General features: G+C 41.3%; 2 protein-coding genes across 10 annotated transcripts in view; one reads left to right on the forward strand and one right to left on the reverse strand.

Annotated features, from left to right (window-relative positions):
- The window catches only part of CRYZL1 (crystallin zeta like 1), a 59,656-nt gene extending 37,402 nt beyond the window's left edge, over positions 1-22,254 (reverse strand). For 2 of the 9 annotated variants that reach the window (XR_001370768.2, XM_027773980.1), the window contains exons 1-3: positions 21,950-22,156; positions 4,984-5,055; positions 1,478-1,555 (exon numbers count right to left, since the gene is read on the reverse strand). Coding sequence is in view for 8 of the 9 variants with exons in the window: in XM_027773980.1 (XP_027629781.1) it covers positions 1,478-1,555; positions 4,984-5,055; positions 21,950-22,144 (345 nt within the window). In the remaining variant the exon portion in view is untranslated. The other 7 variants (XM_006153896.3, XM_006153897.3, XM_006153892.3 and 4 more) reach the window with 7 other exon arrangements.
- Positions 22,255-22,726: 472 nt separating this feature from the next.
- Positions 22,727-25,702, forward strand: part of ITSN1 (intersectin 1) — a 268,969-nt gene continuing 265,993 nt past the window's right edge. Inside the window, exon 1 of the mRNA XM_006153903.3 lies at positions 22,727-22,983. The gene's annotated coding sequence lies outside the window, so the exon portion shown is untranslated. The remainder of the gene's footprint in view (positions 22,984-25,702) is intronic.

Here is a 25,702-nt window from a genome sequence, read left to right on the forward strand (position 1 = left end):
CTCACTTTCTCTCTCTCTCTGTCTTGCTCTAGCTCTGTCCTTCACTGATCAAATTAAAAACAAATAATATAGTTAAATAAAAATAATTCTTAAAAAAAAATATGCGGTTGACTATGTGTTGAGTCCAGCGCCTTAACCACCACCCCACCTGTTTGTTCATTTTTCATGTTTTTTTAAAAAGGACAATTTTTGAATACAGAAGTCTGCAGAAAGTACTAGTACTTTCTCTCGTGCATAGGCTCTGGCATAATAAATAACGAATAATAATAATAATAAAACTGAGTAAAGGGACTGGCTCTGTTTATCACTGCACATTTAACTATAGTTTACATTATCTACTTGAAGACTTTCCATGTGTTCTATGATCAATAATGAAAGAGAACTGTGGGGTGGCATGAAGTTGGGCATGTACATTTGCAGGAGACAAAGAGAAATGATAACAAGAAGAGTATAAACCATATCTAAAGATATCAGCTATTGCTAAGACGCTTTTGGAGGTGCTGTCACTGTCTTACTTATGGAAGAAATAAACAACCTTTAAAAATAAATGAATAAACCCTTTAACTAGAAGTATCTATAGAACAGGTGCTTAACAAATGAACTGATTTGGTTTCTAGTTTCTATTTTTATTTTATTTATCAAGATAATTTCTTCAAGACTGGCCTATGGCCTGAAGGTTATGAGAATCTGATCCCACATGGCCAACCATGAAGTTCACAACCTAGCCCTGGCAGCTTGAAAAATATGCCAAGGGTGTGTGTGTATGTGTGTGTGCACGCACATGCGAGCACACCCCAAGTCCTGACAGGATGGAGAAATGGACGAGAAGGAATCGCAGCGTGATCAAGCCTCAGTGGGAGGTGCTTTCTCCCTTTCTTCGTTTCTTTAGTGAGTATATGCACCCTACAGCAAATTTTAAAAAAGGATTTCTTCTGAGAACCAGCAGTTAGCGTAATGGCTATCTCACTGGACTCCCACATAGTCGACCGTGGTTCGCGTCCCGGATCTGGTGGCTTGAAACCCATGCTGGGCGCGTGTGCATGCGTGCCCAAGATCCTGAGAGGAGACTGGAGGAGAAGGGATTGCAGCATGGCCATCTCCTCTGGGGGGTGATTTCTCGCTTTCTGTCTCTCTGTCTGTCTGGTGAGCACACGTGCCCTATAGTGAAAAACCTCTAAAAAAAAAAAAAGGATTTCTTCCTTGTTTATCAGCCTTAGTAAATATAAGCTCACAGCTTTTTGCAATGTAAAGGAGTTTATAGAATATTTTCGTACATTGATATCAAATACGTGAATTCAATAAAAATTTATCTTAACACAGAAATACACAAATGTACATTATAATTTTTCCTTAGCTTCTAGTCTCCTAAAGATGATGGCAATTTCTTGGCATTCAGAAGTCATTTATCATTTCATTTGTACATTAAACATATTATGAAACACTCATTTCATTTAGACCATAAGAAATTCACCAATACCTTTGTATTTATCTGGCTCAGTGCACACGCTTTAACTTGAACTTTTACAAAGTTATCTTCTGTAACAGGAAGATTTTCCTAGAACCAAAGAAAAACAAAATAATGTACTACATATTCTCATGAGAACATGACATGTTGTTATAACCATTTTCATACATAATTGAACAAAATTAAACAGACTCCACAACTTACAGGTTTAAAGCAACAAGTAATTATCTCACATTACAGAATCAAAAAAGAATAAAGGTAATTTTGGGGTACAATGTTTATAATAAAACTTTAGAGTTTATGTTTTGAAAAATATTCAAATACCAACATGGGTACCAACATGGATGTAAGTGCAGATAATAAACTTGGGATAATAAACTACAATAAGAAATACTATTCTTTATTTCAACTTATTATAAAAATGTCTGAAAGCATCAGCTCTTCACATTTACAGATATCATTAAACACACGTACATTTAACATAAAGTCTTTACTGATTTTGAAGGTTTTTTTTTTTTTTTTTTTTGCCATAGGGCGCGTGCGCTTGCCAGACAGAGAGAGAGACATAGAGACAGAAAGCAAGAAATCATCCCCCAGGGGAGATGGCCACGCTGCAATCCCTTCTCCTCCATTCTCCTCTCGGGATCTTGGGCACACACGCACACGCACCCGGCGTGAGTTTCAAGCCACTGGGGTCCAGTACGTGAACCGAGGTCGACTATGTGGGAATCCAGCGACACAGTCCTTACGCTAACTGCTGGTCCCAAGCCTTTACTGATTTTGGAATGTTCTTAACGCTGTAAATGGAATGTTTTAGAGTCACTTGTTCATCTCTTCCTTAAAATTTACCTTAGACATTTCAGCATACCCCATGGATTCTGGGTTCAAAATATAAACATAATCAAATGTAGTTATTACTCACATTCAATAGCTAGATATAACTTCAAAGGTAAGAAATATTCCAAATTCAGGTACTTAGTGTCATCTACCTAAGTTATTAAACATCACTTCCTCCAAAACATACTCTGGCAAGAATTAAAATACTCCCCTAAACTTCAGATATGCCAAAACTTATATGAAAAGCCCAAAATAGCTACTGTTCCTCTTTTTTTTAGGTTTTTCCCATAGGGTGTGTGCCAGAGAGGAAGAAAGAGAGAAACAGGGAGTGAGAAAGTAAGAAATCACCCCTAGGGGGATGGTCACGCTGCAATCCCTTCTCTTCCATTTTCTTCTCAGGATTTCGAGCATGCATGCACAAGGACCTGTCATGATTCTCAAGCCACCAGGTCTGGGACTTGAACCATAGTTGGCTATGTGGGAGTCCAACACCTTAAACACCATGCCACCTGCTGACCCCCATAGTTCCTTTTATGACCTTTCAAAGGGATTACTGTGTTTTATTTATCATAAACATAATATTCTAAGAGTATTTATTTTTACATTTCAGATTTGATAATGTGTGGTGATATTATGATAGTCAATAATATTGATGAGTTTGTGAAAAAAATTTTTTTAGAGTTTTTTTTTTTTTTTCGCCTTAGGGTGCAGGCACTCCCCAGAGAGAGAGAGACAGAGAGATACAGGGAGAGGGAGAGAGGAAAAGTGAGAAATCACCCCCCCAGGAGTATGGTCATGATGCGATCCTTTCTCCTCCCAGGATCTTGGGCATGCATGCACACATACCCACTGTGATTTTCAAGCTACCAGCTCTGGACTCGAACTGTGGTCAGCCACGTGGGAGTCCAGCAACGTAACCGCTACACCATCTGCTAGTGCTGAATTTGTGAATTTTACTTACGATTTTGTGACCCTGGGATGATTCTTCCCGAGAGTCAATCGAACCCTAAACCCTCATTTTGACACAAAGGTAGAAGCCAAGGTATCTAAGATTTAGACTCTTTTTTTTTTTTTTGGAGAGGCTTTTTTTTTGCTAGAGGGCACCTGCTCTCACCAGAAAGACAAAGACAAAGAGCCAGAAAGCAGGAAATCACCCCCCAGGGGGGATGGCCACTTCGCAATCCCTTCTCCTCCATTCTCCTCTCCGGATCTTGGGCACACACGCACACGCGCCTGGTGTGAGTTTAAGCCACTGGGTCCAGGACTCGAACTGTGGTCGACTACATGGGAGCTCAGAGACATAGCCATTACGCCCACTGCTGGTCCCAAAATTTAGACTCTTTTTTTGTTTGTTTGTTTTTTAGAGGTTTTTGCTACAGGGCATGTGCGCTCGCCAGACAGACAGAGACAGAGAAACAGAAAGTGAGAAATCACCCCCCAGGAGGGATGGCCACGCCGTAATCCCTTCTCCTCCATTCTCCTCTCAGGATCTTGGGCACGCATGCACATGTGCCTGGCATGGGTTTTAAGCCACCGGGTCCGGGACATGAACCGCAGTTGACTACGTGGGACTCCAGTGATATAGCCATTATGCTAACTGCTGGTCCCAAGATTTAGACTCTTGATGTAAATTATTTTGGAGTTCAAAAGACTAGAGATTATGCTCATGTTCCAGAAGTTCTTACTGTTTCACAGTCCTATTATATCATGATATATATAGATAGCACACATTTTTCATCCCTCAATTTATAGTGGAATAATTTTAGCTTGTCACAAACCTTTCTCATAATCACCAATATATTAGAATTCTACTATCTACACTTAGAGTCATAAAATACTAGAGCTCATTTAAGCTTAGTGAAATGAGTAACTTTGCCAAGTTCCAAAATTTGTATGGAAAATAATGCTTTTCTATCTTGTCCATTTCACAATATGAGTCAAAAGTATTTTTGAAATATGATCACAATATGAAAACGCATTTTATCATGGTATTCAGAATAAACTTGGTAAACTTTGCAGCATATAAGATAATCAAGGTTGGGGGCTGGGAGGTGGCATGGTGGTTAAAGGCGCTGGACTCCAACATGGCCAACTGAGGTTCAAGCCCCAGACCTGGTGACTTGCTTTCTCATTTTCTCTCTCTCTCTGATCAAACTGGAAAAAAAAAAATAATAATAATAAATAAAGTTAAAACAACTATTTTTTTAAAAAGAAGATAATCAAGGTTATTCTGTTTTTTCCTAATACTTTTATATCACAACCCTGAAAAACTAAAAACTATTTTATAGTAATTCTTTTAAAAACATACTACAACATGTACTACTATTTTCACATAAAGATTAAAAGAATATAATTTGAAAATGTTTGTTGAGGTAATTTTTGTTCATTTAGTTCCTCTCAAAATAACTTACACCAGGTCATTTAAAAGTGGGTATAGGGACCAGCAGATGGCATGCTGGTTAAGGTGCTGGACTCTCCCAGGGGCCGATGGAGGTTTGAGTCCTAGACCTGGCGATTCTCTCTCTCTCTCTCTCTCTCTCTCTGGTGAGTACACATACCCTATAGCTAATTTAAAAATAATGATAATAAATAAAATTAAATAATTATTTAAAAAGGTAAGTTTATTACATATGGTAAATATACTACCTGTTTTCAATAAATGAACAAACAATTTTTCTTACCCTTTCTTGAAATACAAATGTTATTTCTTCATTTGTGGAGTTCTGTTGAAAATATAAGCCCTTCATAGTCACCTAAAAGAACAATATATAGGGTAAACAAACAGAATAGTCTTTTAGACCAAATGAAAGCAAAACTTGAAAAAAACAGTACTGGCAAAGGATAAAATTACAACTATAGATGTAGTCTTCAAACATATCTACTTAGCTATTTCCTTCATAAAGGGATCAAATAAGAGGATATGCAATAGGGCTGGCAGGTGGTATTGTGTTTTAAGATGCTGGATTCCCACGTGGCTGGCGGTGGTTGGAGTCCTAGACCTGGCAGCTTGCTTTCTCACTTTCTCTCTCTGTCTTTCTCTGGTCAAATTAAAATGAATAATAATAATAAGGAAAGTTAAAGAAAATAATTCTTAAAAAAAAAGAATATACAACAATCTTTGGGTATATACTTCTTACTGGGAATGGGTTCAATCTCTCATTGCAAAGTGATCATATGCTTAATTTCAGTTTCCTATACAATAAAAACTATTATGTACATTTAAAAAAAAAAAAGAAAAAAATATCATCTTATGCAGGCCAGAGAAGGTCAACTTCATTTATCAAAGCTGTAATTTAAAGGCTTACAAAACTCAAAGACTGGGGCCAGAGATGGTGTATTGGTTAAGGTTCTGGATGCTCACATGGTTAACTGCGTGTGGTTCAAGTCCCAGAGCCAGTGGCTTGAAAATTATACCAGGTGAGTGTGTGTGCATGCCCAAAATCCCAGGAGAAAGGAGGAGAAGGGATTGTTGTGTGGTCCTCCACGGTGGGGTGATTTCTCACTTTCCCTCTCACTGTCTGTCTCTCTCTCTAGAAAGTGCACACACCCTATGGCAAAAACATAAAATAAAAAAGAGAAGACACTGGTTTAAACTGTGGACCTAATTTTTCTGTATCGGTCTATAAGCCATTTAATGAAGTATGTAAACCCATGTTCCGTGTACTCCTTGAAACATCTCTAAAATTCTACAATTATTTCTTGTCATAGTAATCTTTTGGCAAGACTACTTTTTAAAATGTAAATTTTATAGAAGTTAAAATATATTTACTGTATGGAAAAGTGCACACATGTCCTGGTAAGGACATTATTAAGATTTCAAGACTGTGACAGCAGAACATTAACTCAAGCAGATGGCCCTTCTAATGTGAGGTCCAGTTAGACTACATAGGATGCATTCCTTGTACACTGAATCTCAGTAGATCTAAGTGGATCCATATATTTTAGGGTGCGATAATCAAATGCTGGAACTCGTAAATTCATATTCAAGACACACATAGAAACTATGTATGTAGTGGGGCCAGCCAGTGGTGTGGTGGTTAAGGTGGCTACATCTCACATGACAGACTTTGTGGTTTGAGTCCTGGATCTGGCGGCTTGAAAAACACACTGGGTACATGTGTGAGTGTGCCCACAAGCCTGAAAGGGAAACAGAGAAGGAGTGAAAGCATTGTGGCAGAGCCATCTCCTGGGGGGTGATTTCTATTTTCCACTCACTTTCTCTCTATTTTTCTCCAGCAAGTACACATGCCCTTAGCAAAACAAAACAAAAAGAAATTATGTATGTAGCATGTATCAGCAAAGTACTTCACCTAAAGACAGACTGAGCTAGCTCAAATTAATTCTAACTAGTCGAGGGGGCGGGGTAGGGGGGGACCAGCAGTTAACATAATGGCTATGTCGCTGGACTCCCACGGAGTCGACCGTGGTTCATGTCCCAGACCTGGTGGCTTAGAACTCATGCCGGGCGCGTGTTCGTGCGTGCCCAAGATCCCGAGAGGAGAATGGAGGAGAAGGGATTGCTGCGTGGCCATCCCCCCTGGGGGGTGATTTCTCGCTTTCTGTCTCTATGTCTCTCTCTGTCTGTCTGGCGAGTGCACACGCCCTATAGAGAAAACCTCTCAAAAAAAAAAATTAATTCTAAGCAGTCGGTTCCTCAAGATCTTTGTGTCAATGTGTTCGGGAAAGGGAAGGGCAGAGAACCTAAGCACAGATACAGCAGCTGTGTATTCCTACATTAGATCTAACTTCTCCTGACTAGCTTCCAAGGCTCTGTAAAATGTATACCTGCTCTCTCTAGTCTACTTCACTCCATCCCCAATTTACCTACATACTCTCTGACCTACAAAGTATGCCTTCACAACATGGTTTAGCCATCTCAAGGCATCTAGACCCTGCTCCCTACGTGTGTGCTGTGCTTACTCTGCAGATTCTGCTAAGTAATGCTCTAAAGCTTAAGTCCTACCTCCTTTGTGGAATCTTTTCCAGTGCCATTCAACTCCAGCTGTTCCGTGCGTCCAGATTTCATTACATACTATGGACAAAACCCCACTTATTTAGTTATTAGCTAGTGGGCTTTCCCAGCTCTTGCTTGGGGAAGTCATCAATATCCAGTATTACTGAAGAAATAAAATGTCTGCTCTCACTCAGTTTGGAGCTCCTAGGATTGTCTTTTCAAGAAGTGGAGGAATTACATAGCAGTACCTTGATTTCAAAGCATCTCTGTTTGTAATTCTAGAAGCAACTGTTTTCAATGCTTACTGAATCTTTTTTTGTAAAAAAGTTTATTTATTTGTTCCATGAGCGATAGAGAGATGGAGAAACAGATAGAGACAAGCACCCTAAACTGCTCTTATGCCACGATTTACCTAATAGTTTTTGCAAACCCAGGTTATGGGCATGAGGGTACTTTGTGTACTTGGGGAGGACTCTGGACATGAACTGGCACCTTCCCAAGTGGGTCTTTCTTACAGAGTTTTACCACCCTATCACTTTCTGGCCCCATCTGCCCACTGAGTATTAAAACATTTCCTAAATTAGTAGCTACATGAACCTTATATTGTATCCCAATTTCAAAGACCCTGGAATACTACTTATTTATAACCTTAGAGTCTCTTAAAGCAAATATTTATATTCATAATAGCACCAATATTTAAAATTTTTTAAAATTTATTTTATACATTCAATCACTGTACATCAATACAGCTTATAAAATGAATTTATCCAAGATGAATAAACTTCCACCAGTCCAGTTGAAGATATCATACACATTATCATCAACAGACAATACTCCATTTCTGTGTCCCTTAAATGTCTTGCCTTCCTAGTTTTCTTCTTGATTCCTTTCCTCTTGCTCTCCCACCCTCTCCTCATATTGTCTCCAGTATCCGTGTCAATATTTTCTAAAATTGTTTATTTATTTAACCCTATTTGTTATTATTATTTTGTAATTTGACCAGAGAGAGACAGAGAGAGATGGAAAGGGAGAAAGCAAGCTGCCAGGTCTGGGACTCGAACCATGGTTGACCATGTGGGAATCCAGCACCTTTAACCACTATGCCAGCTGCCAACCCCCAGTGTCAATATTTTTAAGTTCTTCCTAATAGGTGGAAATCAGCCTGGCTGGTAGAAGAAAGTCGTATTTAGTTGGTCTTGATTAAGATCTGTATAGGAACAAAAATATCAGTAAAGTTAAAAAGTAAAGAAAGAGAGGTGTTTTTACAAAAGCGGACATAGGAAAATTGAAGAGATATTATTTCTTTGCAAATTCAAAAAAGGAATAGTGAGTTCCTAGCACCGAGAAAATGGTAGAATGGATGGTACTCAAGTCCCACATGGCTTCTTAAGCACTAGTCCAGATTAAATGGAACACTTAGCCATTAAAAAAAACAAAACAAAACAAAACAAAACAAAAACAACTTTTACTGAATTTAAAGATATTTGTATCCAGAAAATAAAATGACTGAAACAAAATAAAAATAGAAATTAAAAGAAATATAATGGGGCCAGCAGGTGGCTCAGTGGTTAAGACACGGGGTTACCAAATGGCTGACTGTGGTTTGAATCCCAGAACTGGTGGCTTGAAAATCACACTGGGTATGTGTGCCCAAAATCCCAGGAGGAGAATGGAGGAAAAAGGACTAAGGTATGGCCATCCCCCTGGGGGGGTGATTTCTCACTTTACCTCTCACTGTCTCTCTCTGTGTCTGTCTCTCCAGCAAGTATACATGCCCTATAGCAAAAATCTAATACACACACACATATATATACATATGTACACATAAATACATATATACACATACATATGCTTCTCAGTGGCACAGCACTTATGGTAGCTGGATCCCACGTGGCTGACTGGGCAGTTTGAGATCCATACCTTGCAGCTTGAAAAACAAGTTGGCTCATGTGCATGCATGCTCCAAATCCCCAAAGCAGGGAGAGGTAGAGGAGGTGAGATTGTAGTATGAACATGCCCCATGGGAGTGATTTCTCACTTCCTCTCTCTCTTTCCGATCATATGCTTAATTTCAGTTTCCTATACAATAAAAACTATTATGTACATTTAAAAAAAAAAAAGAAAAAAATATCATCTTATGCAGGCCAGAGAAGGTCAACTTCATTTATCAAAGCTGTAATTTAAAGGCTTACAAAACTCAAAGACTGGGGCCAGAGATGGTGTATTGGTTAAGGTTCTGGATGCTCACATGGTTAACTGCGTGTGGTTCAAGTCCCAGAGCCAGTGGCTTTAAAATTATACCCGGTGAGTGTGTGTGCATGCCCAAAATCCCAGGAGAAAGGAGGAGAAGGGATTGTGGTGTGGTCCCCCACAGTGGGGTGATTTCTCACTTTCCCTCTCACTGTCTGTCTCTCTCTCTAGAAAGTGCACACACCCTATGGCAAAAACATAAAATAAAAAAGAGAAGACACTGGTTTAAACTGTGGACCTAATTTTTCTGTATCGGTCTATAAGCCATTTAATGAAGTATGTAAACCCATGTTCCGTGTACTCCTTGAAACATCTCTAAAATTCTACAATTATTTCTTGTCATAGTAATCTTTTGGCAAGACTACTTTTTAAAATGTAAATTTTATAGAAGTTAAAATATATTTACTGTATGGAAAAGTGCACACATGTCCTGGTAAGGACATTATTAAGATTTCAAGACTGTGACAGCAGAACATTAACTCAAGCAGATGGCCCTTCTAATGTGAGGTCCAGTTAGACTACATAGGATGCATTCCTTGTACACTGAATCTCAGTAGATCTAAGTGGATCCATATATTTTAGGGTGCGATAATCAAATGCTGGAACTCGTAAATTCATATTCAAGACACACATAGAAACTATGTATGTAGTGGGGCCAGCCAGTGGTGTGGTGGTTAAGGTGGCTACATCTCACATGACAGACTTTGTGGTTTGAGTCCTGGATCTGGCGGCTTGAAAAACACACTGGGTACATGTGTGAGTGTGCCCACAAGCCTGAAAGGGAAACAGAGAAGGAGTGAAAGCATTGTGGCAGAGCCATCTCCTGGGGGGTGATTTCTATTTTCCACTCACTTTCTCTCTATTTTTCTCCAGCAAGTACACATGCCCTTAGCAAAACAAAACAAAAAGAAATTATGTATGTAGCATGTATCAGCAAAGTACTTCACCTAAAGACAGACTGAGCTAGCTCAAATTAATTCTAACTAGTCGAGGGGGCGGGGTAGGGGGGGACCAGCAGTTAACATAATGGCTATGTCGCTGGACTCCCACGTAGTCGACCGTGGTTCATGTCCCAGACCTGGTGGCTTAGAACTCATGCCGGGCGCGTGTTCGTGCGTGCCCAAGATCCCGAGAGGAGAATGGAGGAGAAGGGATTGCTGCGTGGCCATCCCCCCTGGGGGGTGATTTCTCGCTTTCTGTCTCTATGTCTCTCTCTGTCTGTCTGGCGAGTGCACACGCCCTATAGAGAAAACCTCTCAAAAAAAAAAATTAATTCTAAGCAGTCGGTTCCTCAAGATCTTTGTGTCAATGTGTTCGGGAAAGGGAAGGGCAGAGAACCTAAGCACAGATACAGCAGCTGTGTATTCCTACATTAGATCTAACTTCTCCTGACTAGCTTCCAAGGCTCTGTAAAATGTATACCTGCTCTCTCTAGTCTACTTCACTCCATCCCCAATTTACCTACATACTCTCTGACCTACAAAGTATGCCTTCACAACATGGTTTAGCCATCTCAAGGCATCTAGACCCTGCTCCCTACGTGTGTGCTGTGCTTACTCTGCAGATTCTGCTAAGTAATGCTCTAAAGCTTAAGTCCTACCTCCTTTGTGGAATCTTTTCCAGTGCCATTCAACTCCAGCTGTTCCGTGCGTCCAGATTTCATTACATACTATGGACAAAACCCCACTTATTTAGTTATTAGCTAGTGGGCTTTCCCAGCTCTTGCTTGGGGAAGTCATCAATATCCAGTATTACTGAAGAAATAAAATGTCTGCTCTCACTCAGTTTGGAGCTCCTAGGATTGTCTTTTCAAGAAGTGGAGGAATTACATAGCAGTACCTTGATTTCAAAGCATCTCTGTTTGTAATTCTAGAAGCAACTGTTTTCAATGCTTACTGAATCTTTTTTTGTAAAAAAGTTTATTTATTTGTTCCATGAGCGATAGAGAGATGGAGAAACAGATAGAGACAAGCACCCTAAACTGCTCTTATGCCACGATTTACCTAATAGTTTTTGCAAACCCAGGTTATGGGCATGAGGGTACTTTGTGTACTTGGGGAGGACTCTGGACATGAACTGGCACCTTCCCAAGTGGGTCTTTCTTACAGAGTTTTACCACCCTATCACTTTCTGGCCCCATCTGCCCACTGAGTATTAAAACATTTCCTAAATTAGTAGCTACATGAACCTTATATTGTATCCCAATTTCAAAGACCCTGGAATACTACTTATTTATAACCTTAGAGTCTCTTAAAGCAAATATTTATATTCATAATAGCACCAATATTTAAAATTTTTTAAAATTTATTTTATACATTCAATCACTGTACATCAATACAGCTTATAAAATGAATTTATCCAAGATGAATAAACTTCCACCAGTCCAGTTGAAGATATCATACACATTATCATCAACAGACAATACTCCATTTCTGTGTCCCTTAAATGTCTTGCCTTCCTAGTTTTCTTCTTGATTCCTTTCCTCTTGCTCTCCCACCCTCTCCTCATATTGTCTCCAGTATCCGTGTCAATATTTTCTAAAATTGTTTATTTATTTAACCCTATTTGTTATTATTATTTTGTAATTTGACCAGAGAGAGACAGAGAGAGATGGAAAGGGAGAAAGCAAGCTGCCAGGTCTGGGACTCGAACCATGGTTGACCATGTGGGAATCCAGCACCTTTAACCACTATGCCAGCTGCCAACCCCCAGTGTCAATATTTTTAAGTTCTTCCTAATAGGTGGAAATCAGCCTGGCTGGTAGAAGAAAGTCGTATTTAGTTGGTCTTGATTAAGATCTGTATAGGAACAAAAATATCAGTAAAGTTAAAAAGTAAAGAAAGAGAGGTGTTTTTACAAAAGCGGACATAGGAAAATTGAAGAGATATTATTTCTTTGCAAATTCAAAAAAGGAATAGTGAGTTCCTAGCACCGAGAAAATGGTAGAATGGATGGTACTCAAGTCCCACATGGCTTCTTAAGCACTAGTCCAGATTAAATGGAACACTTAGCCATTAAAAAAAACAAAACAAAACAAAACAAAACAAAAACAACTTTTACTGAATTTAAAGATATTTGTATCCAGAAAATAAAATGACTGAAACAAAATAAAAATAGAAATTAAAAGAAATATAATGGGGCCAGCAGGTGGCTTAGTGGTTAAGACACGGGGTTACCAAATGGCTGACTGTGGTTTGAATCCCAGAACTGGTGGCTTGAAAATCACACTGGGTATGTGTGCCCAAAATCCCAGGAGGAGAATGGAGGAAAAAGGACTAAGGTATGGCCATCCCCCTGGGGGGGTGATTTCTCACTTTACCTCTCACTGTCTCTCTCTGTGTCTGTCTCTCCAGCAAGTATACATGCCCTATAGCAAAAATCTAATACACACACACATATATATACATATGTACACATAAATACATATATACACATACATATGCTTCTCAGTGGCACAGCACTTATGGTAGCTGGATCCCACGTGGCTGACTGGGCAGTTTGAGATCCATACCTTGCAGCTTGAAAAACAAGTTGGCTCATGTGCATGCATGCTCCAAATCCCCAAAGCAGGGAGAGGTAGAGGAGGTGAGATTGTAGTATGAACATGCCCCATGGGAGTGATTTCTCACTTCCTCTCTCTCTTTCTCTCTCTCTGGCAAGCGCCCATGCTTTAAAGCTCTCTGGCAAATTACAATGTTTTTAAATTTTTCAGTTTTTCCACCATAGGGCACATGTGCTGTGTGTGTGTTGGGGGGGGGGGACAGAGAGAGAGAGAGAAATCAACCCCCGGGAAGATGGCCATGTCATCTCCTCCCAGGATCCTGAACTTGCACACACATGCACCTGGAGTCATTCTCAGGATGCCAGGTCTGGGATTTGAACTGGTCAGCCATGTGGGAACCAGTGCCCCAACCACTATGCTACCTGCTAGCCAAGCCCTCTGGCGAATTAAAAAGAAACAAAAATGTATAATGCCTATCAAGGCATTTTTAAGAAAGTCATGTAACCTGGGAATCAGCAGTTAGCGTAATGGCTATGTCGCTGGACTCCCACGTAGTCGACCGCAGTTCGCGTCCCGGTGGCTTAAAACTCACGCCGGGCGTATGTGCGTGCGTGCCCAAGATCCCGAGAAGAGAATGGAGGAGAAGGGACTGTGGAGTGACCATCCCCCCTGGGGGGTGATTTCTCGCTTTCTGTCTCTATGTCTCTCTCTGTCTGTCTGGCGAGTCCATGAGCCCTATAGCGAAAATCTCTCCAAAAAAAAAAAAAAAAAACAAAGTCATGTAACCTTAAAATTGCACACTATAAACTATATAAAAAAGTGCTGGGACCAGCAGTTGGTGTACTGGCTATGTCGCTGGACTCCCATGTAGTCAACTGCGGTTCAAGTCCCGGACCTGGTGGCTTAAACTCACGCTGGGTGTGTGTGTGTGCATGCCTAAGATGCCAAAAGGAGAATGAAGAAGGGACTGCGGCATGGCTATCCCCCCTGGGGGGTGATGTCTCACTTTCTGTCTCTCTGTCTTTCTGGTTGAGTGCATGCGCCCTATAGCAAAAACCTCTCCAAAAAAAAAAAGTGCTATATAAAGTATTTTAATGACAAACTGTTTAAAAATGTAGGCTGACATATGTCCTATGAAAAGCATAAAGATTTTATTTTTTTATAATATCAGAATTTGAAAATATCTGATTAAAATTCACAAATTGAGGAGTTTATTAGTAAAACTATAAATTTTTATAATGGCCACACATCAAACCTATTAAAAAACCTGGGGAAACAAAAATTAAGAAGCCTGTTTGAAAATTTTTGGTAAAAGCAGGGACCAGCAGATGGTGTAATGGTTATGTTGCTGGACTCAAACATAGTTGACCACAGTTCAAGTCCTGGACCCGGTGGTTTAAATCTCATGCCAGGTGTGTGCGCATGCATGCCCAAGAACCTGAGAGGAGAAGGGAAAGGAGGGATTACAGTGAGGCCACCCCCCTGGGGAGTGATTTCTAGCTTTCTATCTCTCTCTTTTTGTCTCTCTGGTGCGCACATAGCTTACGGCAAGAATCTATCTCTAAATAATAATGATGATGATAATAATAAATAAAAATTAAATAAACTATTACATTTTTTTTGTTAAAAGAATGAGGACTTTGTACAAATTAAACACCTGATTATAAATACTTCAAAAAAGTAATTAAAGTATTGATTTGGTAGGGGTTTCTAAGAAAGCAATGGAAAGTCATTTCAAATGGTCTTATCTTTGTTATAACAGCAACATAAACTCTACTTATTCTTCTCTACTCTATGTATTCTTCTACACATAGCTCCCTAAGGAGTTCACTACTAATAATTCTAAGTAAAACCTCTACATATCATTCCTTGCCTGTACTTACAGGCCCAAAGCGTCCTGATTATCAGATTAACCACAAATTCAACAGGCATAAAACTGGACTCATCTTACCCATAAAAAAAGATTAGTTTGTAGTCTTTAGTCACCAGAGATATGTGATATCCAATTATAATTCCTTCCTCCATGCAAAGTTAATAGCTATAAAGATTTTTTTAATTCATGATGTCTTGTCTGGCCTACTCACTTTCAAGGGACACTACCTTAGCACAGAGGATATGCAAATGCCTGGGGCCTGGACTATAGCCACATGCTGCTACATGACTTCATTTGTCTCCTTCATCCAATCTGTTACCCTATGGCCAACTTAATTCTTGAAAGCCCACTCTTACGTGCTCTATGCTTTGTTACTTCAAATGTAAACTTTGCAAATACCATGACCAGTTCAGGTTCAGAGTTCAGTTACATTTCTAACTCATTCTCATTTTTCTTTTAAGAAAAGCAAAGATATGTTGTCAATCAGTTGGGCTACAAAGAAACAGATGAAGTCAGCTCTGAAGTGGTCCCATATGCTCAACCTGTCATCATGCCAGGCTCCCTTGGGCTGTCTGGGTACCCAATGCCCTATTTTCTGTCCTGTCTCGGGACTTGTGCATAGTATTACAATACAAGCTGAACTGCTAGGGGAAATCTTCAGTTATATTTTGATTGTTCAGGGAGAGCTGACTTAATATTAAGTATTAAAATGTTATCAATCTGTGAGACTTTTCACCAGAGAAATATGTCAAACCACATGCCCAATGTTGGTTTAATAACTATGGTCAGTGTAGTCAAAATAACTAGCTGGAGGTTTGGTTCAAAGACTATTTTGCAGGCTGTGGAGGATAGTAGTCTTGTCCAGATAGGCCAGTTCTGATTCTCCGAGAAAGTGGAGAAAGCATGGCCACAAGAGGACATTGTTAGATCATGTAGGCAAGTCTCCAGATACCTGTATATGCAAAGAACAGTCTGTCTAGGCCATGAGTACACAGGTTCTATCCGCACATGACAGCATTGCTCTTCTGTGCCTGTTACAAGATAAGCACAGGACAGTCTGTGACAGTGCTTACAGCTGGCTAAACCCTGAGAAAAAAAAACAATTCTAGCTAATAACATGCACTATAAGAAGTTTAGGCATGAAATTTAGAACTTTAAAATGGAAAAAAAGAGAATAAAGTTACATGGCCTCAATCACTAGAGAGATTAAACAGAAGCTAGGTAACATTACAGGAGCTTCATAAAGGGATCCTAGCTTCTGTTGAGTGGAGTAGGGGCATCAGATGACCACTAAGGTTTCTTTTCATTAGGACAATCTACATTTCCGTGAATATTATTAGGACATACTTGACTGAACTTATATATATGGGATAATCTCTACCTCTCATGTAGTCTTAGATCTAAAGAGAGGCAAAGGAGCAGAAAGGAAAAATTTTCTTTTTATCAAACTGATACAGACCTTAGGCAGAAACAAATAAAAAAAGGTATTTACTTATCTGTGCAATGAATGGTTTCCAACATGTGCTTATCTAGACAGTGGGTCCCAAAAAGACCTCCTATAATTTCTATTTCTTTTCTTTTTTTAAAAAAAAGTATTTTATTTTAATTTGCGACAGGGCCTGTGTTCTGGAGAAGGGGAGAGAGAAGGAAAGTAAGAAAGCACTCCCCTGGCGGTGGGGGGGGAGGGGGGAAGCTAAGCTATAATCCCTTCTTCACTCTCCTCTCTGGATTTTGGGCCTGTACATAAATGTGCCAGGTATGTTCTCTAAGCTGCCAGGTCTGAGACTCATACAGTGCCACTGGCCATGTGGGATTTAGCTGCCTTAACCGCTATGCCACTGGCTGGCCCTGTAGAGCATATTCTCTTTTAAGAGTATAGGACTTTTTATAGGCACTTCCCTGCCAGTATTGCAGTACTGCTGGGGGTTGGGGATGGGTGGGTTGGAGAGGTGGGATGGTCATTAACCTAAGAACTGACAATTTCTACTCCAGTTACTATTCAACATAGAGTTTTTTTCTTTTTTTCCTTCTTTTTTCCTTTTTGTTAGAGGGTACTAGTGCTCTTAGAGACAGAGACATGGTCAGAAGGAGAGGAGAAAGCACTCCCCACGGCGCATAATTACGCCATAATCCCTTTTCCACCCTGCTCTACTTTCAGGATTTGGGGCACATAGACACACACAACACACACACACACACTAAGCACGTTTTTCAGGCTGTCAGGTCTGGGACTTGAACCACATGGTTGAACATGTGGGACTTGACTACCTTAACCACCAGGCCAGAAAGCAAGCTCAATATAGAGCTATTTAATATACAATTGTATGTTGTTTAATGACAGGTACATGTTCTGAGAAATCTGTCCTTAGACGATGACACTGTTGTCCAAACAGATGGTATACTTATATGAACCAAAATGTTATACCTATTACACACCTGGGTTATAAGCCACTGCCTACCGTTCCACCATCATATAAAATCAGTCACTGATCGAAACATCACTGTGCAGGTGACAGTACCAGGTCCAGAAAAACAGAAAATTAACTTCTTTCTCATTGTCAGAGGGCACATGCACTCTCCAGAAAATCAGAGGGGAGAAAGTACCCCTCAATGGGGTGTAGTCATGCCATAATCCCTATTTCTCCATCCTGTTGGGATTTTGAGCACACATACACATGTGTGCATACATGCACATGCACCTGGCATATTTCCCAAGCTGTCAGGGCCAGGATCTGAACTGCGATTGGCTACGTGTGATTGATTTCCTTCAACAGTAGGCCATGGGGCCCACTTGGAAGTTAACTTTCATATATATTTCTAAATTTGTACTATATTCTCCCACATTATGTTACTAGAGAACAAGAGAGCCCATGGTGTGATAATTCAATCTTCCCTTTACCCTGGCATAACCACAGGACACTGGACAATGTAGGTGGAGGTCTGTTTACAAGTAAGGTAGCCTCTCTAAACTCTACCATACCACACTTACTCTCTTTCCCCTAATACATTTACCTGATCTTCACCTACAGCTTTTAACTTCATTGTAATTTCTAAAAGAGTTTTCTATAGGACATGTGTGCTTGCTGAAGACAGATGGGGGTGGGAGAGTATAAGAAAGTACCCCTGTCTCCATGCCAAGGGGGATGGCCATACCACAATCCCTTCTTTTCCTCAAGATTTTGGGTGCCTATGCACATGCGCCCAGCGTTCTCCAAGCCATCAGGTCTGGGACTTGAACCATGAGGTTGGCCACATGGGATTCAGTTGCCTTGACTACCACAACACTGGCTAGCCCTTTTATTGTTGTTTTCTCTCTCTCTCTCTCTCTCTATATATATATATATATATATATACACACACACACATATATATATATTATTATTATTGAGTCTTTCTTTCTCTACGATAGGGAGTATGCACTTGCTGGAGAGAGAGAGAGAGAGACAGTGAGAGGGAAAGTGAAAAATCACTCCCTAAGGGTGTTGACCATGCAGCAATCCTTTTTTCTCCATACTCCTCCTAGGAGTTTAGGCATACATGCACACGTGCCTGGTATGATTTCAAGTTACCAGGTCCAGGAGTTGAACTGTGGTTGGCCAAGTAGGAGTCTAGTGCTTTAACCACTATGCCACCTGCTGGCCCCTTATTGCAATTTTTAGATGCCTTTTTTTAAATTAAGAACTTTTTTTAGGGACCAGCAGTTGGCATAATAGCTATGTCGCTGGACTTCCATGTTTGAGTCCTGAACCCGGTGGTTTAAACTCTCGCCGGGTGCATGGCTGCGTGCGTGCCCAAGATCCCAAGAGAAGAATAGAAGAGAAGGGATTGCAAGATGGCCATCCCCCTTGAGGGGTGATTTCTTGCTTTCTGTTTCTCTGTATCTCTGTCTCTCCAGCAAGCACACATGCCCTATGCAAAATAAAACCCAAAAAAAAAAAAAAACTTCTCCAAAAAAATTGTTTTTAGAACTATTTATTTAATTTTATTATCATTATTATTCAATTTGACCAGAGAGAGATGGGGGGGGTGGGGAGAGTGAGAAAGCAAACTGCCAGGTCTAGGACTTGACTGTGGTCAGCCATATTAGAATTCTGCGCTTTAACCACCATGCTGCCTGCCAGACCCTTACATGCTTATTTAATTTCTCAATTACATAGGATCTTGAAGAAACAAATTCTTGCTTCAAATTCAAAATGTGAAATGTAATATTTTATTTGTTATTTAATGTTTGACAGAGGGTGCATGCGTTGACCAGAGACAAAAAGTGAGAAAGCACCCCATGAGAGAAGGCTATGCTGCAATCCCTTATTCTTAACGCCTCCCTCCTATTGGGATTCTGGGCACACATGCACATGCGCCTGACATGTTTCCCAAGTGGCCAGGTACAGGACTTAAACTGCATAGTCAGCCATGTGGATTCCAGCTGCCTTCACTGCTATGTATTGAGCTGGCCCATGAAATATAATTTTGATGAAATATTTACAAATAAGATGTGTAATTTATTGCTACATATAAAACAATGAAAAAATTCTGTGAAATACCACATTTTAAAAGGTGTGGACAGGTGTACTCTATTTATAAAACTCTTCTTAGTTCAGTCTAGTACTGCTCACTAGATCTACAAAAAAAGCATAAAGTTGGATTTGAAATAACCTATGTGAAGTTTAAAGGGCAAGGAAACATTTATATCCAATCAATAAAGAAAAAAAGAGTTTGCCACAAACATAACCAAAAAAGCTGTTAATTCCATAGTGAAGCGTTTTGTTTCCCACCCTCATTCTTCAGGAAGGTTCAAATGAGTCAAGTCTCACTGCTACTCAGGATACAGTCCAGAAGCCTAAAAAAGTCCTTCAGAATTTTGATTTTAAATGCAGTACATGGAAAGTTGTAAAACTATCAAAATATTTCACTGCATGTGACTGGCAGCTTGCTCTTATATTGGAAACCCTCTCAGTTTCAAATCTGAACATCTCCACTTCTGCATAAGCAGGCATCAATGAGATGAAATTAGTGATAAAAAGATAATAATTAATATATTAAGTGATTGATGGGTAGGATTTAGAGGTCATAACTGATCCTAGTTTGAATCTTGGCTCTCTTACTTATTAGTTGTATGATTTGGGGCTATTTAATTTTAACCTTCCTAGGCCTTCAATTCCATATCTATAAAATAGGGATAATAACAATAGTTATCATCAAAGGCTGTTGTAAGGATTAAAAACTATATGCGGACCAGTCCTATGGCAACATGGTTAAGGGAGCCAAATCCTACATGGACAACTACGTGGTTAGAATCCCAGTCCCAGTGGTTTGATGCATGAGTGCCCCAAATCATAACACGATGGAGAAGTGAAGAATGGATTACAGCGTGACTATGTCCCCATTGCAGGTTGCTTCCTCTCTCTCCCTCTCTGTCAAGTACATGCACTCTTTAGCAAAAACAAAAACAAAAAAAACCTATATGCAAAACAATCAGCACAAGACTTGACTTTCAATTTCTGTTATCTATTTTTACTAATACTTCTGTAGTTGGGAAGAACTTCTAAAGTAGTTCTGAAGCCCACCTTACAGAGTGGCAAAGGGTTTGCCTCACATGCATGTTACTTTTAACACCTTTAAATTTGTACAATGGGATATAATATCTGGATCTGTGCTATCCACACAAGTATCCACTGAGCACCTGAACTGTGTCTAACCAGAACAGAGATTTGCTGCAAATATAAAAATTACATCGGATTTGGAAGACTTAATAAGGGAAAAATAAACTCTCAATTTTTAAATATTAATACTTGATTATGCATTGAAATGATATTACTTTGGATATGTTGGGTGAACTGAAACATCATTAAAATTAATTTCATGTTTTTTTTTTTTTGGAGAGGTTTTTGCTACAAGGGCACTTTCACTCACCAGAAAGACAGAGACAAAGAGACAGAAAGCAAGAAATCACCCCACAGCGGGTATGGCCGCACCACAATCCCTTCTCCTCCATTCTCCTCTTAGGATCTTGGGCACACGTACACACAAGCGTCTGTGTAAGTTTAAGCCACCGAGGGGGGGACTTGAACTGCCATCGACTACGTGGGAGTTCAGGGAGTTCAGCGACAGCCATTATGCCAACTGCTGGTCCCAATTTCATGTTTCTTTTCACTTTTTAAAAGTGACTATCAAGGACCCACTGTAGTAGTGAAGCACCTGGAATGCGGGAAGCCATATGGAAGATACAGGTTTGGTTCTCAATGACCTGCATATATAGCCAGGTGCTCACATCCTGCTAGCTAGCAGGCTGGCTGGCTGGCTGGCTGGCTGTGGGTTGGGGAGAGAATAGCTGGTGAGACCCTGTTGAAGTTGCCTATCTTTCTCTCTCACGAAGGAAATACATTTACTTAAAAGAAGTGGCCATTAGGAAATGTAAGATTACATAGGTGGCGCACATTATATTTGCATTGGACAAACGTGAAGTAGAACCTTGTTATGCGGACCACACCTCCGTCTTGTCAGAAATGCTGATTCTCAGACCGGAGCTCAGACCTACAAATGCAATACTTGCACTTGAGGGTGATTCTTTTGTATTGCTTTAGGGTATACTGTTTAACTTAATGAAGAGAGCAAAATTTGGCCCTATAACCACATTCACGCGAATACCCTTGGTGTACCAGCTACCTGCTGACTTTAAAAGGGAAGTGAAGAGGGAGAAAGAGGTGGCAGAGGAAAAATGGAGGAAAAAAAGACACATAATAGGCACGAGAAGCAGGGTAAAAATGCAAACTGGGGGATTAAGTGGAAGGAAACTTCCAGACCTTTGTCTCCATTAATGAAGGAGGTGCAAGTAGAGATTAAAAACTCACCATCGAAACCTGGAAAAGGCCTGGAAATCGTCCGTCAAGTCTAATCTGACCCGCCCCTCGGCGGCGTCAGCTAAACTAGGCCAGCGCCCAAAAGGGTGTGAGGTTGGGGTGCGTCGCGAACCACCATCAACCCCAGGGATAAACGGTTCCATAGGGCGTCTCTTGATATTCACCAGAAGTACGGTTTCCCAAGACACACTATGCGCTTACCGCGGCTCACCTGCTCTGAGCTGCCCCAACGGCCTGCGCCTTCGCCACCGCCACCTTCAATCCTTCCGCAGAGAACCCGCCCCCTCAAGCCCAGACGCTGCTCCCATAGGTCAGGCCATTCGTCACTCCTGCAGGGCGAGGCTTGACTCGCGGACGTTGCAGGGAACACGGTAGCAACACAGCGCAAAACCACAAATCCCAGCATGCGCCACTCGGAGGAAGTGAGAGGCACCGCCCCAAGGGCTACCAATAAATAGGCAAAGTTGGAACCGCCTTGATGGGTTCCGTTTCATGCAAATTTCACCAAAAGACCCCACCCTTCCTCATTCTAACGTATTCCCTAGCACCTTCCTTGGGCTGTAACTCGCCCGTCTACCTTTTCGTCTAAAACCTTCTGTAACTCAATTGAATTGATTTCATCTAGTTCTCGCACAGCAGCGGGAAGATGCACAGAAATTGTGAAACAAAATCTCCCTAACTCGGGGCCAGGAAATCCCAGATTAGAAGCCTCCTGTTACGCCTCGGAGGAAGGGAACCCAGAAAGGGTGAATGAGAGCCCGCCTCACTCCCCGTCCGAGCATGCTTATTGGTTTATTCTGCTGTCTCTTCTCCCTTTCCCATTTTTTTTCCGGCTCTCTCGTCTGTTCCCGAGGTGGGCGAGGCCAGTGGTAGGGGGCGGTGAGGAGGTGAGAGCCCCGCCTTTTCATTGGCAGACTAGAGTCCCCACCCACCTGTGGGCGGAGACTGAGGGAAGGATGGGAGCGGGGGAGGCGGCGAAGGGTGATGAGGAGAGAGGCGGGAGCGAGGGAGCGAGGGAGGGAGAGAAGGAGGTAGAGAGGAGCAGAGAAGCGAGGGGAGGGAGTGCAGCTTGGTTGCTCCGTAGTACGGCGGCTCGCGAGGGAGAATCTCAAGCGGGCTCCGGGACGTACTGAGAGGCGGGCGGGAGGGGATGGTGTGCAGGGCTGCGGATCCTGCGTCCCTTTCCACGGCGTGTGAGCTGCACTGATTTGTGCGGGCGCCAGAGCAGACCCGCCTGGAGATGAGGTGAGGCTGTGCGCCGGGGGAGCCCGGCAGCGGCCGCTCCTCCGCCTCGTCTTTCGCATCCTCCCGGTGGCGGCGGCGAGCTGACCAGCGCCGGGAGGCCGGGGCGCGCGGCAGGCGGAGGGGTTGGCGGCTACGGACGAGGATCGGGTTGAATGGGCATCTGCAGATCTGGCCGGCCGAGTTGGCTCCGTCCCTCCCGCGGCGGCGATCGCGGGTACTCGGTCCTTCCTGACCTCGCCGCCCTCGACTGTCGAGCGTGGCAGACTGGTTCGGCCTCGCCAGCTGCGGGAGGACCCCGAGCTCGCGGGGAGCAACATCGCGCCGCCGCCTCGAGTCTCTCCCCTTTTCCTCTCTCGCGCGCTTGCAAAATTCTTGTCAGTGAAGGGCAGTCAATGCCATTTGGCCCTAAGTCGTGCTGCTGGGGTTGCCTCTGATGGTATTTAACAGAAAGCGGCTCCCCTTGCGGTGTGAGCGCGTCCCCGGGGTCTGCCGCTTCTTCTCGCCTTTACGCGCCGACAGGGTTTTATGGTGTGGACTCAAGGCACAGTTGGGGTCTCTTCTTGGTTAAACGAGGAAATGTATATTGGAATTCCCAGGCAAAGGAAACTAGCCAGAAATAGGGCTGCACCTTCTTTCACTTGGATCTGTGTTTGCCTTTGCTTTAGAAGACAACTTCGTAGATTACATTTCCTATGGACAATCTTTTGTTGTGATTCAGGCTAAAAGAAGGCTTTGCTTTTGAAGAAATAGATGAACTGCTTTTCTTTTGAGTTGCAGGCCCTGGAGATGTTTGATGACCTCTTCATATAAAAGTTTCCTTTAAAACTTTGCCATCATCAATGTTATTCTAGAAGGCTACACCAACCTGAGAATTTAAATATATGCAGAGTCCGGCCAGATGTGTTTCTTTGTGCTTATCTATTGGCATCTTTCTCTTGCTGTTCCCGTGGTCAAAACATACAGATAATAAAGACAAGTCCAGTTTTAAAAAAAATAGTGGGTAATAAAAAACAAATACCACTCAAACAGATGCATCTGGAAAATCTCAGTTCTGTCAGCAGGGAGGCGGTTTTACTAATCCTGTAACTGATGAAGAGAAAGGCTCAGAAATCTCATGGATTATGCAGTGGACAGGATGTGAGGGCAGGAACTGGGGCCAGGACCCAGCGGGCCAGCTGGTTTACATGGTGCCTGTGAACTCCCAAAATAAGAGGAATGTATTAGTTAGAATACCTTTATTTTTTAGATGACTTTAAGGTTAAGGCAGAAGCTTAAATTTGCTCCTCACAGTTACCATTGCTGTCTCTGAGAACAAAATATTATGTTTTTGTCTAAGAAACATTTAACTTATTTTCTTGAAACATTTGTGTGTTAATGGTAGTTTGTTTATGCTGAACATTTTTTTTTAATATTGAAGGGAATTCTTTATGCAGGACAGTTTGTAAGGAACCAAGAACTTTTAAGTGACCTAAATTAAGAAATGAGGGGCACTAATTTGGTGACAGTGTTCAGATTTGTTGAGATGCCTGTACGTATTTCACTAAGGAGAGTTTCTGATGGTAATATTTTTTTGAAAAAACTGATGTTTCTTTAACAAATAATGTATCTGTTGAAATTGCTGAGGCACATTGGTACCTTCACAAAACTCTATTATTATTCTGCCCGAGTAAGAGAGGAAATGAACAAATTTTTATTGTACTTTGGAGCCCTGTGGATTGTTCAGATACTAAACATTGTGAAATAGGGCATAAAATGAGTGGTAGCAAGTGAGTTCCGTGAACTGTTTGTCCTTCTTAGCATTTTTTTTTTTTTGCAGTTGACTAGCCATTTCCTTTTTATTAATGCTTATTCCTAATATTGTAGTAGAACTCTGCTTAAGCTTACAATTTCCACAAATGTCTGGATTGAGGCAAACTCTCAAAGTTTTGCAGCCGATTAAGGAGGAAGGAAATTCTTTTACCCTTACCCATCTTTTTATTTTGCTACATTAGTGAGTTATAGAGAATTAGTTCATTGAGAGTTGGGTTTAGATTACTCAGTTCAAATTCCATTGCCTGCAATAGAGCTGTTCTCTTTTGAATGGTCATTTCCTTCTAAATGGATCCCTATACTGCTTGGGGTTCTCAAAGACTGGACCTTTCCTTACTTACCATTGGCATGAATTGAATTACTTGTTTAAAATACAGGTTTCGGGGCCAGCAGGTGGCATGGTAGTTGAGAAGCTAGACTCTCATTTGGCTGACCACGGTTCAAGTCCTGGACCCGGTGACTTGCTTTCTCACTTTCTCTCTCTCTCTCTCTCTCTCTCTCTGGAGTGTGCATGTACCCTATAGCAAATTAAAAATAAAAAAAAAGAAAGAAAATAATAATGATGAATAAAATTAAAATAATTAATTCCGAACAAAATACAGGTTTCTGGACTGGCCCAGAAGCACAGTAATTATGTCTTGTGCATAAGAAGCTGGGTCTCATGTGGCCAATACGATTAGAGCCCCATCTCGATAGCTTATGTATGTATGTGGGCGTGCGTGTGTGCAAGCAAGCATGCCCAGAATCCTGATGGGAAAGAGGAATGGAGGAAAAAGGATTGTGGCATGACCACACCCTACTGGAGGGTGCTTTCTCTTTCTCTGGGCAGCACATGTTCCCTCTAGCAATAAAACAAAAAAACAAAAACACGTTTCTGTCATCTCAGAATCAGAAAACTCGGCCCTGAAAT

Source organism: Tupaia chinensis, unplaced genomic scaffold (genome assembly GCF_000334495.1).
Source record: "Tupaia chinensis unplaced genomic scaffold, TupChi_1.0 Scaffold000392_1, whole genome shotgun sequence".
NCBI lineage: Eukaryota > Metazoa > Chordata > Mammalia > Scandentia > Tupaiidae > Tupaia > Tupaia belangeri.